This window comes from Saccopteryx leptura, chromosome 5 (assembly GCF_036850995.1).
Source record: "Saccopteryx leptura isolate mSacLep1 chromosome 5, mSacLep1_pri_phased_curated, whole genome shotgun sequence".
Classification (NCBI taxonomy): domain Eukaryota; kingdom Metazoa; phylum Chordata; class Mammalia; order Chiroptera; family Emballonuridae; genus Saccopteryx; species Saccopteryx leptura.
In genome coordinates this window covers 120,642,047-120,654,416 of record NC_089507.1, presented here as the reverse complement: position 1 = coordinate 120,654,416, position 12,370 = coordinate 120,642,047, and the positions used below count along the sequence as shown (strand labels likewise).

At 38.5% G+C, this 12,370-nt stretch overlaps 1 protein-coding gene across 2 annotated transcripts in view; it reads left to right on the top strand.

Moving 5' to 3' along the window:
- Window positions 1–12,370, top strand: part of RAB18 (RAB18, member RAS oncogene family) — a 52,813-nt gene that overhangs the window by 32,269 nt on the left and 8,174 nt on the right. For both annotated transcript variants that reach the window (XM_066384545.1, XM_066384543.1), the window contains exon 3: window positions 4,190–4,251. In XM_066384545.1, the coding sequence (XP_066240642.1) occupies window positions 4,190–4,251 (62 nt within the window). The remainder of the gene's footprint in view (window positions 1–4,189; window positions 4,252–12,370) is intronic.

The window sequence follows — 12,370 nt, the reverse complement described above, 5'->3', positions numbered from 1 at the left end:
TTTCTTATACCCCTTGCTAAAAATCTTCAGCACAATGTTGAATAGAAGTGGTAAAAGCTGGTATTATTCTTTTTTGTGATATTAAAGGGAAAAGGTTCAGTCTTTACCATTAAGGACAATGTTAGCTGTGTGTTTTTATTTCCCTTCTGTTCCTAGTGTGCTGTGAAAGGGTTTATCAGGAATGTGTGTTGATTTTTTTTATTGCATTTTTGGCATCTGTTGAAATGACCATATGAACTTTCTTTTTAGTTTAATGTCATAGTAAACTTCACCATCTGAATGGTGGTGGAGGGTGGGGAGTGGAGAGTGGGCATCTGAAGTGAGGAGGTCCTAAGGGGTTGACCACTCCCCTCCCCCCCCCCCCACCATTCAGATGCCAGTTGAAATTCCAGGTTGTCACTTGTGCTTCTGAGTTGCTATACATGGGGGTTCCCCACAAACCGCTCCTTAGATTTCAGATGTCAGTCAAAAGATCAAGTTGTTACCTGTACTTACGAATGATTGGCTATAAATTGGAGTTTCCCTCGAGTCCCTCCTCAGGTTCAATTAATTTGCTAGAGCATCTCACAGAACTCAGAGAAACATTCTACTTACTAGGTCACCAGTTCATTATAAAAGGAACAGGCAGATGAAAGGGCTGCATTGGGCAAGGTGTGTGGGAAGGGTGTGGCGCTTCCATGCACTGCTGTTCCCGAATTTCTCTGTGTGTTTACCAACTTGGAAGCTCATGGAGCCCCCTGCTTTTGAGTTTTTATGGAGGTTTCATTACATATGCAGGATTGATTAAATCATTGGCCATTAATGATTGATTCAATGGTGAGAATTGGTTCACCTCCAGCCCTTGTCCCTTGTTCTAGAGGTCAGGGGTGGAACTGAAAGTTCATTCCTCTCATCCAAGATTTGGTCCTCTGGCATCCAGCCCCCATCCTTAGGTAGAGACTGAAAGCAACTTCATATACATTTCTGCAAAAAAGCTGTTGGCACTTTTCCAGAGATGGTGTTGAATCTGTAGATTGCTTTGTTTGGGTCACATTGCTGTCCTCACAAGTCTTTCAGGTCATAAACACAGCCTGTCTTTTCACTTACTTAGGTCTGAATTTCTTTCAGCAGCGCTTGTCAGGTGTCAGTGGATAAGTCAGACCTCCTTGATTAAATCTATTCCTAAGTATTTTATTCTTTTTTATATTAATAGAAATGGAATGGTTTTTAAAAATATTCCTTTTGGATTGTTCATTGCTAGTGTATAGAAATGCAACTGATTTTTGCGTGTTGATTTAATATTCTGCAACTTTGCTCAATTTATTAGTTCTTGTAGGTTTTTGTTTTGTTCATGTATGGAATAGAATCAGTAGGATTTTCTATGTATTAAAGAGTATATTGTTTGTGAATAAGCTGATTTTACTTCTTCCTTTCCAATTTGGATGCGTTTTATTTCCTTTCTCTTTCCTAATTGTTCTGGCTAGAACTTCCAGTACTCTGTAGAAGTGGTGAGAGTAGGCATCCTTGTCTTACTCTTGATCTGACAGCAAGAGCTTCCGTGTTGGCAGACACTTAGCGGTGCTGGGAGGATGGTGGGCTTGGAGGAGGGCCGGAACTCCTGTGCCCTTCCTACATATCTTGCCCTCCATCTTACTGTTCCTGGGTTGTATCCTTTTATATTAAAATTATAGTCTAAATACATGGTTTTCCTGAGCTCTGTGAGCTGCTGTAGCAAATTAATCAAATTGAGGGGATCGTGGCAATCTAATTAGTAATCAGTTATTCAGAAGCACAGGCAACAACCTGAATTTGCAGTTGGCATCTGAAATGGCGAATGTAGCAATCTTGTGGGACTGAGCCCTTATTCTATGGAATCTGACTCCTAACTCCAGGTAGAGAGTATCAGAGCTGGGTTGAGTTGTAGCACACACAGCTGGTGTCCCTGGAGAGCTGGAGAATTGCCTTTTGTGGGAAAAATCCACACACAGTTGGTCACAGAAAATGTGCAGTGTGGTCCTAGAGGAGAAACACAGGACTGCTTTTTCCTAGACATTCTGTTTCTGTTATGAGCTCCTTATTATCCACATGAGGAGGTTGGTTTAATCAAATCTAGTAAGAAGTTGGCAAAATCAAATTTATCATAAAGACTGCTGCCACCAAAGAAGACACATACACCTGGAAACAGGAGAACTAGGCTTGGTAAAGGAACAGTTGAGCGTGTGAGAGCTAAAGAGCTCAGTGTCAGCACGTGAGAATCACTGGAGAAGACGAGATGAATAGGGACCTTGAGGAGCTGGGATCCAGATGACATGCCCTGTTAGGCTAGCAGTGTCTATTGACATCGATGGTAGGACTCAAGTGGGCAGTGGTTCCTGATGGTGTTCTCTGTAACTTGGAGACAGTTATCAACATACAAATTACACATGACAGAGACAGTCATTAGGCTGTCCACAAACATGCCAAAACAGGAAATTATAAAAGAGATTGGGGGAAGGGAGGAAAACAAACATTCTGGGAACAGTGAGTTTCTTTTCTTAGGTAAACTAATTAGCTGGTAGCTAGCAAAAAGGCCAGCTCGCCCCTGATCATGCTATCTGGGGTTATTAAGGAAAAAAATAAATTCTTCACTCTCTGAAAACCTTGGGAATTTAACTGTAGAATATATATTATAGGCTATCTCTCTGTAGTGTCTACCAATGGCCTTCATTTATACTTGGACCAAGTCAGAACCATTTCCCTCATCTGGATTTTCTTAGGTTTTGTTTTTTAAAGCAATATGAATAAAATGTAAGTTATTTCGTATTATTTATGTAGGTGGTGTGGCGCATGTACATATATTTAATCTAGACCTGGTGAATACAAGATTATTTAACATGGGATTTTTTTTTTCTTTTTCTTTCTTTTTTGGACTGCCAAGCAACTTTATACTTAGGTTTTCCTTGGACTACATAATTGACACTGTCCTTTAATGGTTACTAATGGTTGCACATCATTCTAGGCCTGGCTTTATCAATTCCTTGATTACTCTAGCCCAAAACACCAAACTCTTTTTCTTAATCTTTGGTATACAGAAAGACAGAGACCTGGTATAATGCGCATTGTGAAATGCATTTTTATTTTGGATGTGTAAAATATAAATTTCTAGTGTAATGGAACACTAGAAATCATCCAAAAATTACTAATATATTTCTAAATTGGTGACAGGTGTTCTATTAAGCATTTAGTATATGATGAGGTGCGGTTTATCATAGTTGTGGCTTTTCTGAATTAATTGTGACAAGCTAATAAGATCTTTTGAAAGTTTCTTTCCAAGCTTCTTGAGCTGATGTTTTTTACCTTTGGCCAGTGGGGTAGACTATATATTATTTTTGATACTCTTTAAAGACATGTGGGGACTTACTGTTCACTTAAGCCAGATGGCATTGTCAACTTCTTTTCCTGAAAAGGGAGAGCTTTGGGGGAGTTGCAACAGTAAAACCTCATGTGCCTTTTAATGAAGCTCTTCTCTTGACATAAATTAGTACAATAGGAGGTTTTTACAGAACTGACCACTCCTCTTTCATGTATGAAGATTCTTAGAGGGCTGGGCACAAATGTATTTGTGGGTAAATTCTCTTTGTGAAATTTTGCAGTAGCAAGTTCATAAGGTTGTATAAAAATAATACTGTTTTATAGGATAAAAACAAGCAAAGAATTTACAAGCTAAGGAGTAGCTCTTTTATATTTATACCAGTCATCCAATTGGCCTGTAGTCAGAATCCAAGGTAGGGGTCCGTCAGGTGTGAACAACACTTTTAATAATAGTGTGTAGATGCATTGGGAGTCCCTGAAAATTGCCTGGATCCACAGTCAGCCATAGTTTTTTTCTACAGTAGCACCATGAATATCACTTTTGGCTTTTAATGTGCATAGTCAATCTGCACCTTAAAATGAATTTTATTTTTTCAATGATATTTTTAGTTTTTCAAGAACACTGATAGGTGAGTGTTTGAATTCTACAAACAACTGGTTTTCAAGTATCCTGACTAAATCCTAAGGTGCTAAGTTTGGTGATACTTTTTCTTTTATCTTCACATCATAACTCTTAAGAATTTGGGGTATGAATTAGGGCATTTGATAAAGTGGCATTTCTGTTCTCTGGTTTTCTTGGTAATTGATTTAAAAAAATATATTTTACTGGGATTCTTACCAAAATTTTCATTTTTTCAAGGTGTTGACTTTAAGGTGAAAACAATTTCAGTGGATGGAAATAAGGCGAAACTTGCAATATGGGTAAGAGTTTTAAAAATGTGTTTGTATAAATATTAAGTTGAACTTTTTAAAGAGGCACATATTAATGTATATAGTGTTCTGGAGGTGAATGAACCATTTGTATTAAATAATTTCGGGGAAATTTGATGTTGACTCAAGGATAAGCAATAAATAGGTGTGTCTTATAATTGGGTAATTAAGCAGAAACTTGTTTTACTTTTTAAAATATATAATCCCTTCATAATATTGAAAAACTGAACAAACTATTTAAAAAAAATCATCCTGCCTGCCAGAGAGAATCATGGTTGATGAATGTATTTCTTTGAAATTTAAAAAAGACAGCTTAGACTGAACTAACATAACACTAAAGACAGTCGTTGGGGAGAAGGGGAATGCAGTCATACTTAGAAAAGAATTTATTTTTTCATGTTTGTTAATATAAATATTTATAAAATTTGAGTTTGCCAACTTTGAGCTTATTTTTTAATGCTGGTGCCCAATTTTTATATACTGGCTTTGTTTTTGTTTCATTTGCCCTTGAACCAAACCATTCTCTTCCACACTGCTCTGCTGACAAGACCTGTTCATGTTAATGCTGAATGGGTAGCTGTATTTAAAAAAAAAAATTATGGACTTTATTGGGGTGGCATGATTAATCAAATTACATGGGTTTCAAGTGTACAGTTCTATAATATGCCATCTGCATATTGTGTTGTCTGTTCACCTCCTAAAGTCACGTCTCCTTCCATCACCATTTATCCCCTTTACCCTCTTGTACCTTCCTTCACCCCTCTGGTAACCGCCATATTATTGTCTGTGAGTTTTTCTTTCTTTCTTCCATCAAGCCTCCAACCCCCTCTAACAGCTGTCAGTCTGTTCTCTATATCTGTGAGTCTGTTTTATTTGTTAGTGTATTTTATCCGCTAGACTCCACATACAAGCAAAATCATGTGGTACTTGTCTTTCTCTTGACTGACTTATTTCACTTAGCATAATAATCTCCAAGTCCATCCATGCTGTTGCAAAAGGTAAGATTTACTTCTTTTTTATTTAGAACAAGTGTTTCACCTTTCTTCAGATAAATTCCCAGAAGTGGATTGCTGGGTCATAAGGCAGTTCCATTTTTAGTTTTTTGAGGTAACTCCATACTGTTTACAATGGTGGCTACACCAGTTGCTTTCCCACCAACAGTACACAAGGGTTCCCGTTTCTTTCTTTCTTTTTTTTTCTTTTCTGAAGCTGGAAACGGGGAGAGACAGTCAGACAGACTCCCACATGCGCCCGACCGGGATCCACCCGGCATGCCCACCAGGGGGCGACGCTCTGCCCACCAGGGGGCGATGCTCTGCCCCTCCGGGGCATCGCTCTGTTGCGACCAGAGCCACTCTAGCGCCTGGGGCAGAGGCCGAGGAGTCATCCCCAGCACCCGGGCCATCTTTGCTCCAATGGAGCCTTGGCTGCGGGAGGGGAAGAGAGAGACAGAGTCCCTTCTCAGAAGGAGAAGGGGAGGGGTGGAGAAGCAGATGGACGCTTCTCCTGTGTGCCCTGGCCGGGAATCGAACCCGGGACTTCTGCACGCCAGGCCAACGCTCTACCACTGAGCCAACCGGCCAGGGCGGGTTCCCGTTTCTTTACATCCATGCCAGCACTTGTTTGATTTATTGATGATAGCCATTCTGACAGGTGTGAGTTATTATCCCATTATGGCTCTAATTTGCATTTCTGATGATTAGTGACATTGAGTATCCTTTCATGTCTATTGATCACCTGTATGCCTTCTTTGTAGAAGTGTCTATTCAGGCCGTTTGCTCATTTCTATTTATTTTTATTTATCTTTAATTTTTTTTATTGAATTTACTGGGGTGATGTTGACTAATAAAATTATAAAAGTTTCAAAGGTACAATCTATAACACATCTTCTGTATATTGCACTGTGTGTTCACCACCCCAGGACAAGTTTCCCTCCATCACCATCTATCGCCCTTCTCCCTTCCAACTCCCCCCCAGCCCATTTGCCCATTTTTAAATTGGATTGTTTAGTGTTGAGTTATATGTTTTTTATAGATTTTGGATATTAATGTCTTATCAAATGTGTCATTGGCAGATATGTTCTCCTATTCATTGGGTTGTCTTTTCACTTTGATGGATTCCTTTGCTGTGCAAAACCTTTTTAGTTTGATGTAGTTTCAGTTTATTTTTTTCTTTAGTTCCCCTTGCCTTGGAGAAGAAAAAATAGGATTTTTATGGTTTCAAGTTTTATATTTAAGTTTTTAATTCTATTTTTAGTTTATTTTTGTGTATGGTGTAAGAAGTGGGTCTGGTTTTCATTTTTTTCCCTGTATCCATCCAGTTTTCCTAGCACCACTTATTGAATAGACCTGTCCTTACTCTGTTGTATCTTTTTGCCTCCTTTGTCAAATATTAATTGGCCATTTTAGGTGCTTGATATGATTTCATTCTTCTTAAATTTATTGAGACTTGTTTTGTGTCCTAACATGTGGTCTGTCCTAGAAAATGTTCCATGCCCACTTAAAAAGATTTTATATTCTGCTGCTTTAGGGTAGAGTGCTCTGAAGATAACAATTAAACCCAGCTGATTTAGTGTATCATTTAAGGCTGCCATTTTCTTGAAAGATCTATCCATTGTTGTCAATGGGATGTTAAAAATACCCTACTGTGATTGTATTAGTGTGATTCCTTCCCTTATGTGTTCATCAATTTGTTTTACGTATTTAGGTGCTTCCATGTTAGGTGCTTAAATGTTTACAAGGATTATATCCTTTTTTTTGGATTGCTCAGTTTATCATTATGTAGTGTTCTTCTTTTTTCTTTTTAAAGCTTTTGTTTTAAAGTCTATTTTCTTCTATATAAGTATTGCTACTCCAGCTATTTTTTTTCCTTTCTATTTGCATGAAATACCTTTTCTTCCATCCCTTTACTTTGTGTATATCTTTCGTTTGAGGTGGGTTTCTTGTAGATGGCATATATAGGTTCTTGTTTTCTTATTCAGCTACCTGTGTCTTTTGATTAGAATATTTAAGCCATTGACATTTATAGCCAAGTGGTTATTTATAGCTATATATTTATTGCCATTTTATTCTTTATAATTATGTTCCTCTGTTTTCTTTTTTCTTTTTTTAATTCTTCTTAAAGAAGACCCTTGAATCTTTCTTGTAATACTGGTTTGGTGGTAATGAACTCCTTTAGCTTTTTCTTGCCTGTGAAGCTCTTTATTTCTCCTTCAATTTTAAATGATAGCTTTACTGGGTAAAGTAGTCTTATTTGTATGTTTTTTGCTTTTCATCACTTTGAATAATTTATGTTAATTTCTTCTGGCTTGAAATATTTATGTTTTAAAATTTGCTGATTGTCTTATGGGAGCTCCCTTGAAAAGGTAACTAGCTGTCCTTCACTTGCTGCTTTTAGTTCTCTTTGTCTTTAACCTTTGCCATTTAACATGATATGTTTTAGTGTGGGCCTTTTTGGGGTTCCTTTTGTTTGGGACTCTGCACTTCCTGGACTTGTGTGTCTTTTTTTTTTTTTTCCTTTATCATGTTAGGGAGATTTTCAGCCACTATTTTTTTAATTGGTTTTCTGTCCCTTGCTCTTTCTCTTCTTTGGTTCCCCTATGATGCGAATGTTATTACACTTCAAAAGGTCTCTTAAACTATCCTCATTTTGAATAGGTAGCTTTAACACTCAGAAACACCCAAGATGCTTAGTGTCTTTGCCTGCCTGCCTGTCTCCCTCGCTTCTGTATACCTTCCTGTTTGTCTTTCTCTCTATCTAAATACTATTGCTAACATATTAAAAATGTATATTATATATATGTTATAAAAGAGTACTATATTAGCCTGACCAGGCGGTGGCACAGTGGATAGAGCGTCAGACTGGGATGCCGAGGACCCAGGTTCGAGACCCTGAGGTCACCAGCTTGAGCACGGGCTCATCTGGTTTGAGCAAAAAGCTCACCAGCTTGGACCCAAGGTCACTGGCTCAAGCAAGGGGTTACTTCGTCTGCTGAAGGCCCGTGATCAAGGCACATATGAGAAAGCAATCAATGAACAACTAAGGTGTCTCAATGCACAACGAAAAACTAATTATTGATGCTTCTCATCTCTCTCCGTTCCTGTCTGTCTGTCCCTGTCTATCCTTCTCTCTGACTCTCTCTCTGTCTCTTTAAAAAAAAAACAAATAAATAAATAAAATAAAATAAAATTTTATTTTATTTAAAAAAAAAGAGTACTATTTTATATATCTCATTTATCTACTGTGATAATATATAAATATATTTTTATAGCATAAGGTAAATAATATTAGAAGTGGTCAGCAATTCTCAAACTGAGACATACTTCAACATGATGGTTAAATATTAAGAGCTGTCTAGATGTCAGTTACAGATTGAAACAAGTATTCATGCATTGTATGATCTCATTTATTTTCCTGGGATTCTTTGAATGGCACACTATTCCTAAGAAACTTTTTATCCCAAATAAAAAGTAACTATGTAAGTATGTCTAATGTTTTCCTGTTATTTTTTTCAAACAAACAATATTTTACATGGTTTTTTAAGTTGGGTCCTGATATTTTATATTCTTGAAATGATTGATTTGTCACCTTTCTCTGCCCCTGCTACTGCTCAGCGCCTGGCCTCTGTGCTCTAACCAATCGAACCATGGCTGTGGGAGGGGAAGGGGGGGGAAGGGAGGGGGTGGAGAGAGAGAGGGGTGTAGAAGCAGATGGTTGCTTCTTCTATGTGCCCTGTTTAGGAATCAAACTCAGGACATCTACATGCCGGCTGACACTCCACCACTGAGCAAACCAGCCAGGGCCAATGGAATCTTTATATATTAAAAACATTAGTTTTTGCCAAAATACTAATTTTTTCCACTGTCAGTTGTCTTTAAATTTTACTTAAGATGAATATATATGTTAATGGTTTTTTAAGATGAATATATATGTTTATGGTGTGTAATACTCTGCATATACTACAAGTTTTTTGTTTTTTTTTAACTAGTCTCGTTTACCTTCAAATCTTGTTCAGGATAAGAGTGTATGGCTGGGGAATATGTGGAGGCAGGGGTCAGGGGAGAAGTGTTCTTGCCATACCATGGTTTTAGAATTTATGTAGTCAGATCAGTTATTTTCTCATGGCATTTGGGTGTCATGTCATATTTAGGAAGACCCTCTCACCCAGTATTAGAATTATATGGGCCTGGCCAGCTTGCTCAGTGGGTAGAGCGTTAGCCCCACATATAGATGTCTAGGGTTTGATTTCCAGTCAGGGCACATGGGAGAAGCTACTATCTGCTTCCTCCCTCTCCTCCTTCTCTCCCTCTTCCTCTCCCGCAGCCAGTTGCTAAATTACTTTGAGCCTTGTCCTGGGCTCCGAGGATAACTCATTGGTCTAAGCATGTCAGCCTCAGGCGCTAAAAAATAGCTTGGTTGATTTTAGCATTGGCCCCGTCAGGGGTTGCTGGATACCCAGTCGGGGAGCATGCGAGTGTCTGTCTTACTATCTCCCCTCCTCTCCCTTAAAAAAGAAAAGAAATATCATATATGAACCTATAGTTTCTTCTAATTCTTTTTTGGTTTTATTTATATAAAACCTCTTCCACTTGGAAGCTCTTTCTAGAATAAATCAAATAGAATAATCAATCATAGCCCTGCCCTCACTGCCTCCTGAAAGTGCTGCCATAGGTATTTACTCTTAAGGTTGTTTTTCTCTATATTTTCTTTCACTTCCATTCCCACATTCTGTTATTTAGCCTTTCTAGATCCTTTCTATTTCTTTATACATCTCTATCTTTAATAATCTCTTTCCATTGGAAAATAAAACTGCAGGATAAAGATAATAAGCTCTATTGCTTCTGTCTTACAAAGACTTTACACTTACTGCATGTTCCTGTTTTGAAAACAAACACAAGCGCCTTACCAGGCGGTGGTGCAGTGGATATAGCGTCGGACTGGGATGTGGAGGACTCAGGTTCAAAACCCCGAGGTCGCCAGCTTGAGCGCGGGCTCATCTGGTTCGAGCAAGGGCTCACCAGCTTGAGCCCAAAGTCACTAGCTTGAGCAAGGGGTCACTCTCTCTGCTGCAGCCCCCCAGTCAAGGCACATATGAAAAAGCAATCAACGAACAACTAAGGTGCTGCAACGAAGAATTGATGCTTCTCATCTCTCTTCCTGTCTGTCCCTATCTTTCCCCTCTCTCTGTCACAAAAAAAAAAAAAAAAAAAAAAAAGAAAAAAAAGAAAAAGAAAACAAACACAAGCAAAAATCTTTCTGAGCCCTGGCCGGTTGGCTCAGCGGTAGAGCGTCGGCCTGGCGTGTGGGGGACCCGGGTTCGATTCCCGGCCAGGGCACATAGGAGAAGTGCCCATTTGCTTCTCCACCCCCCACCCCCCTCCTTCCTCTCTGTCTCTCTCTTCCCCTCCTGCAGCCAAGGCTCCATTGGAGCAAAGATGGCCCGGGTGCTGGGGATGGCTCCTTGGCCTCTGCCCCAGGCGCTAGAGTGGCTCTGGTCACGGCAGAGCGATGCCCCGGAGGGGTAGAGCATCGCCCCCTGGTGGGCAGAGCGTCGCCCCTGGTGGACGTGCCGGGTGGATCCCGGTCGGGTGCATGCCGGAGTCTGTCTGACTGTCTCTCCCCGTTTCCAGCTTCAGAAAAATACAAAAAAAAAATCTTTCTGACTACTTAAGCATATAAATTTTATAGTTGTTATAAATCCTGACCCAATACTGCAAAACAGGGTTTTTTGCCAAAATTATCATATCTCCATAAACATTTTTATAGGTGAAAAAAAGTCAAGATTTAAACACCTGACCTAATTAAATATTTACATTTAAAGTGTCAGACTCATGTGCAATATTTTAACACTAAAACATTTTTTGCTGTAGTTTTTACTGTAAAACACTGGGCTTTATGCAAATTTTAACAGGGATTACAGTTGATTTTCATGTCATGTTTCATCAAGGCAGTTACTGAAGTTGATCTCAATGAAGATGAAAGTAAACAAAATTTATATTCACATGGCTTTATGCTACTTCTGGAAATTAATTGATTAAAATGTGGATATTTTTACTATGCAAATAGAATGACATTTTTCCTGTTATAACAAAAAGGCTTGGGACAGAAATATTTCGTGCTTGGTCCTTGGCCTGATCTATATCATATTGTCAAATTATAATATGCTTTAGGTAGTAAATTCACTCACTATATGTATCTTTTAATTTATATTACTGTTTTGAGTAAACATGCAAATTGAATAATTTTTAATATCAGAGGCAGGTTTTATAAGAAACTGAGGCAAAAAGAATTTTTGTAAAGAGAAATCTTTTTATCTCATAAATTCATCTCTGTAGAAAGTTTAATTTTGTTACTTTTTCACTGTACCATGGTGATGTGGGTAGGCAGTTTCTGTGGTAGTGACACTGGAAGCCAGGGACGTTCTGCATCTGTGGAAGGTGGCCCATCTGTGGGGGAGCAGTGGATGTGCAGAGTGGGTTACGTGGAAGTTATTTTCTTGTTTCTCTTCTGGGCTGTGAATTACTTCAAACACTCTGTACCTTATTTTTATTTCCTTAAAGCTTTCTCTACTTTGGCCAGGCAAAGAAACTAGGTATTGCTGGAGCCCATCCCTGCTAGCTGAAAATGTCTCTAGAATCTTATAAACCTCTTAGAGGTTATTAACACTTTATATGTAAAGGAACTGCTGTTTGCTCCATAGCTAGACTCACATTTACAACCAGGAGACTGGTAGCCAAGCTGACATTTGGTATATGTCTTTTCTGTTTTCAGGGTACTCTACATTAGCAGAGTGCGAACATTTTCTTTTCTCTTATTTCATTTTTTAATTACAGTTTACTACATTCATGATTATTTTGTATTAGTTTCAATTCAGGTGTACAGTATAGTGGTTAGACAATCATAAAGTTTACAAAGTATTCCCCCAATATTTTTAGTACACACTTGGCATCATACATAGTTATTATACAGTGTTATTGGTTATATTCCCTATGCTGTGTTTTACATCCCTGTGACTGTTTTGTGACTACCAATTCATAGTTCTTAATCCTTTCAACTTTTTCATCCATCCCCCAACCCCTGTGCCCTCTAGTGCAAACTTTTTCTTGAGGCT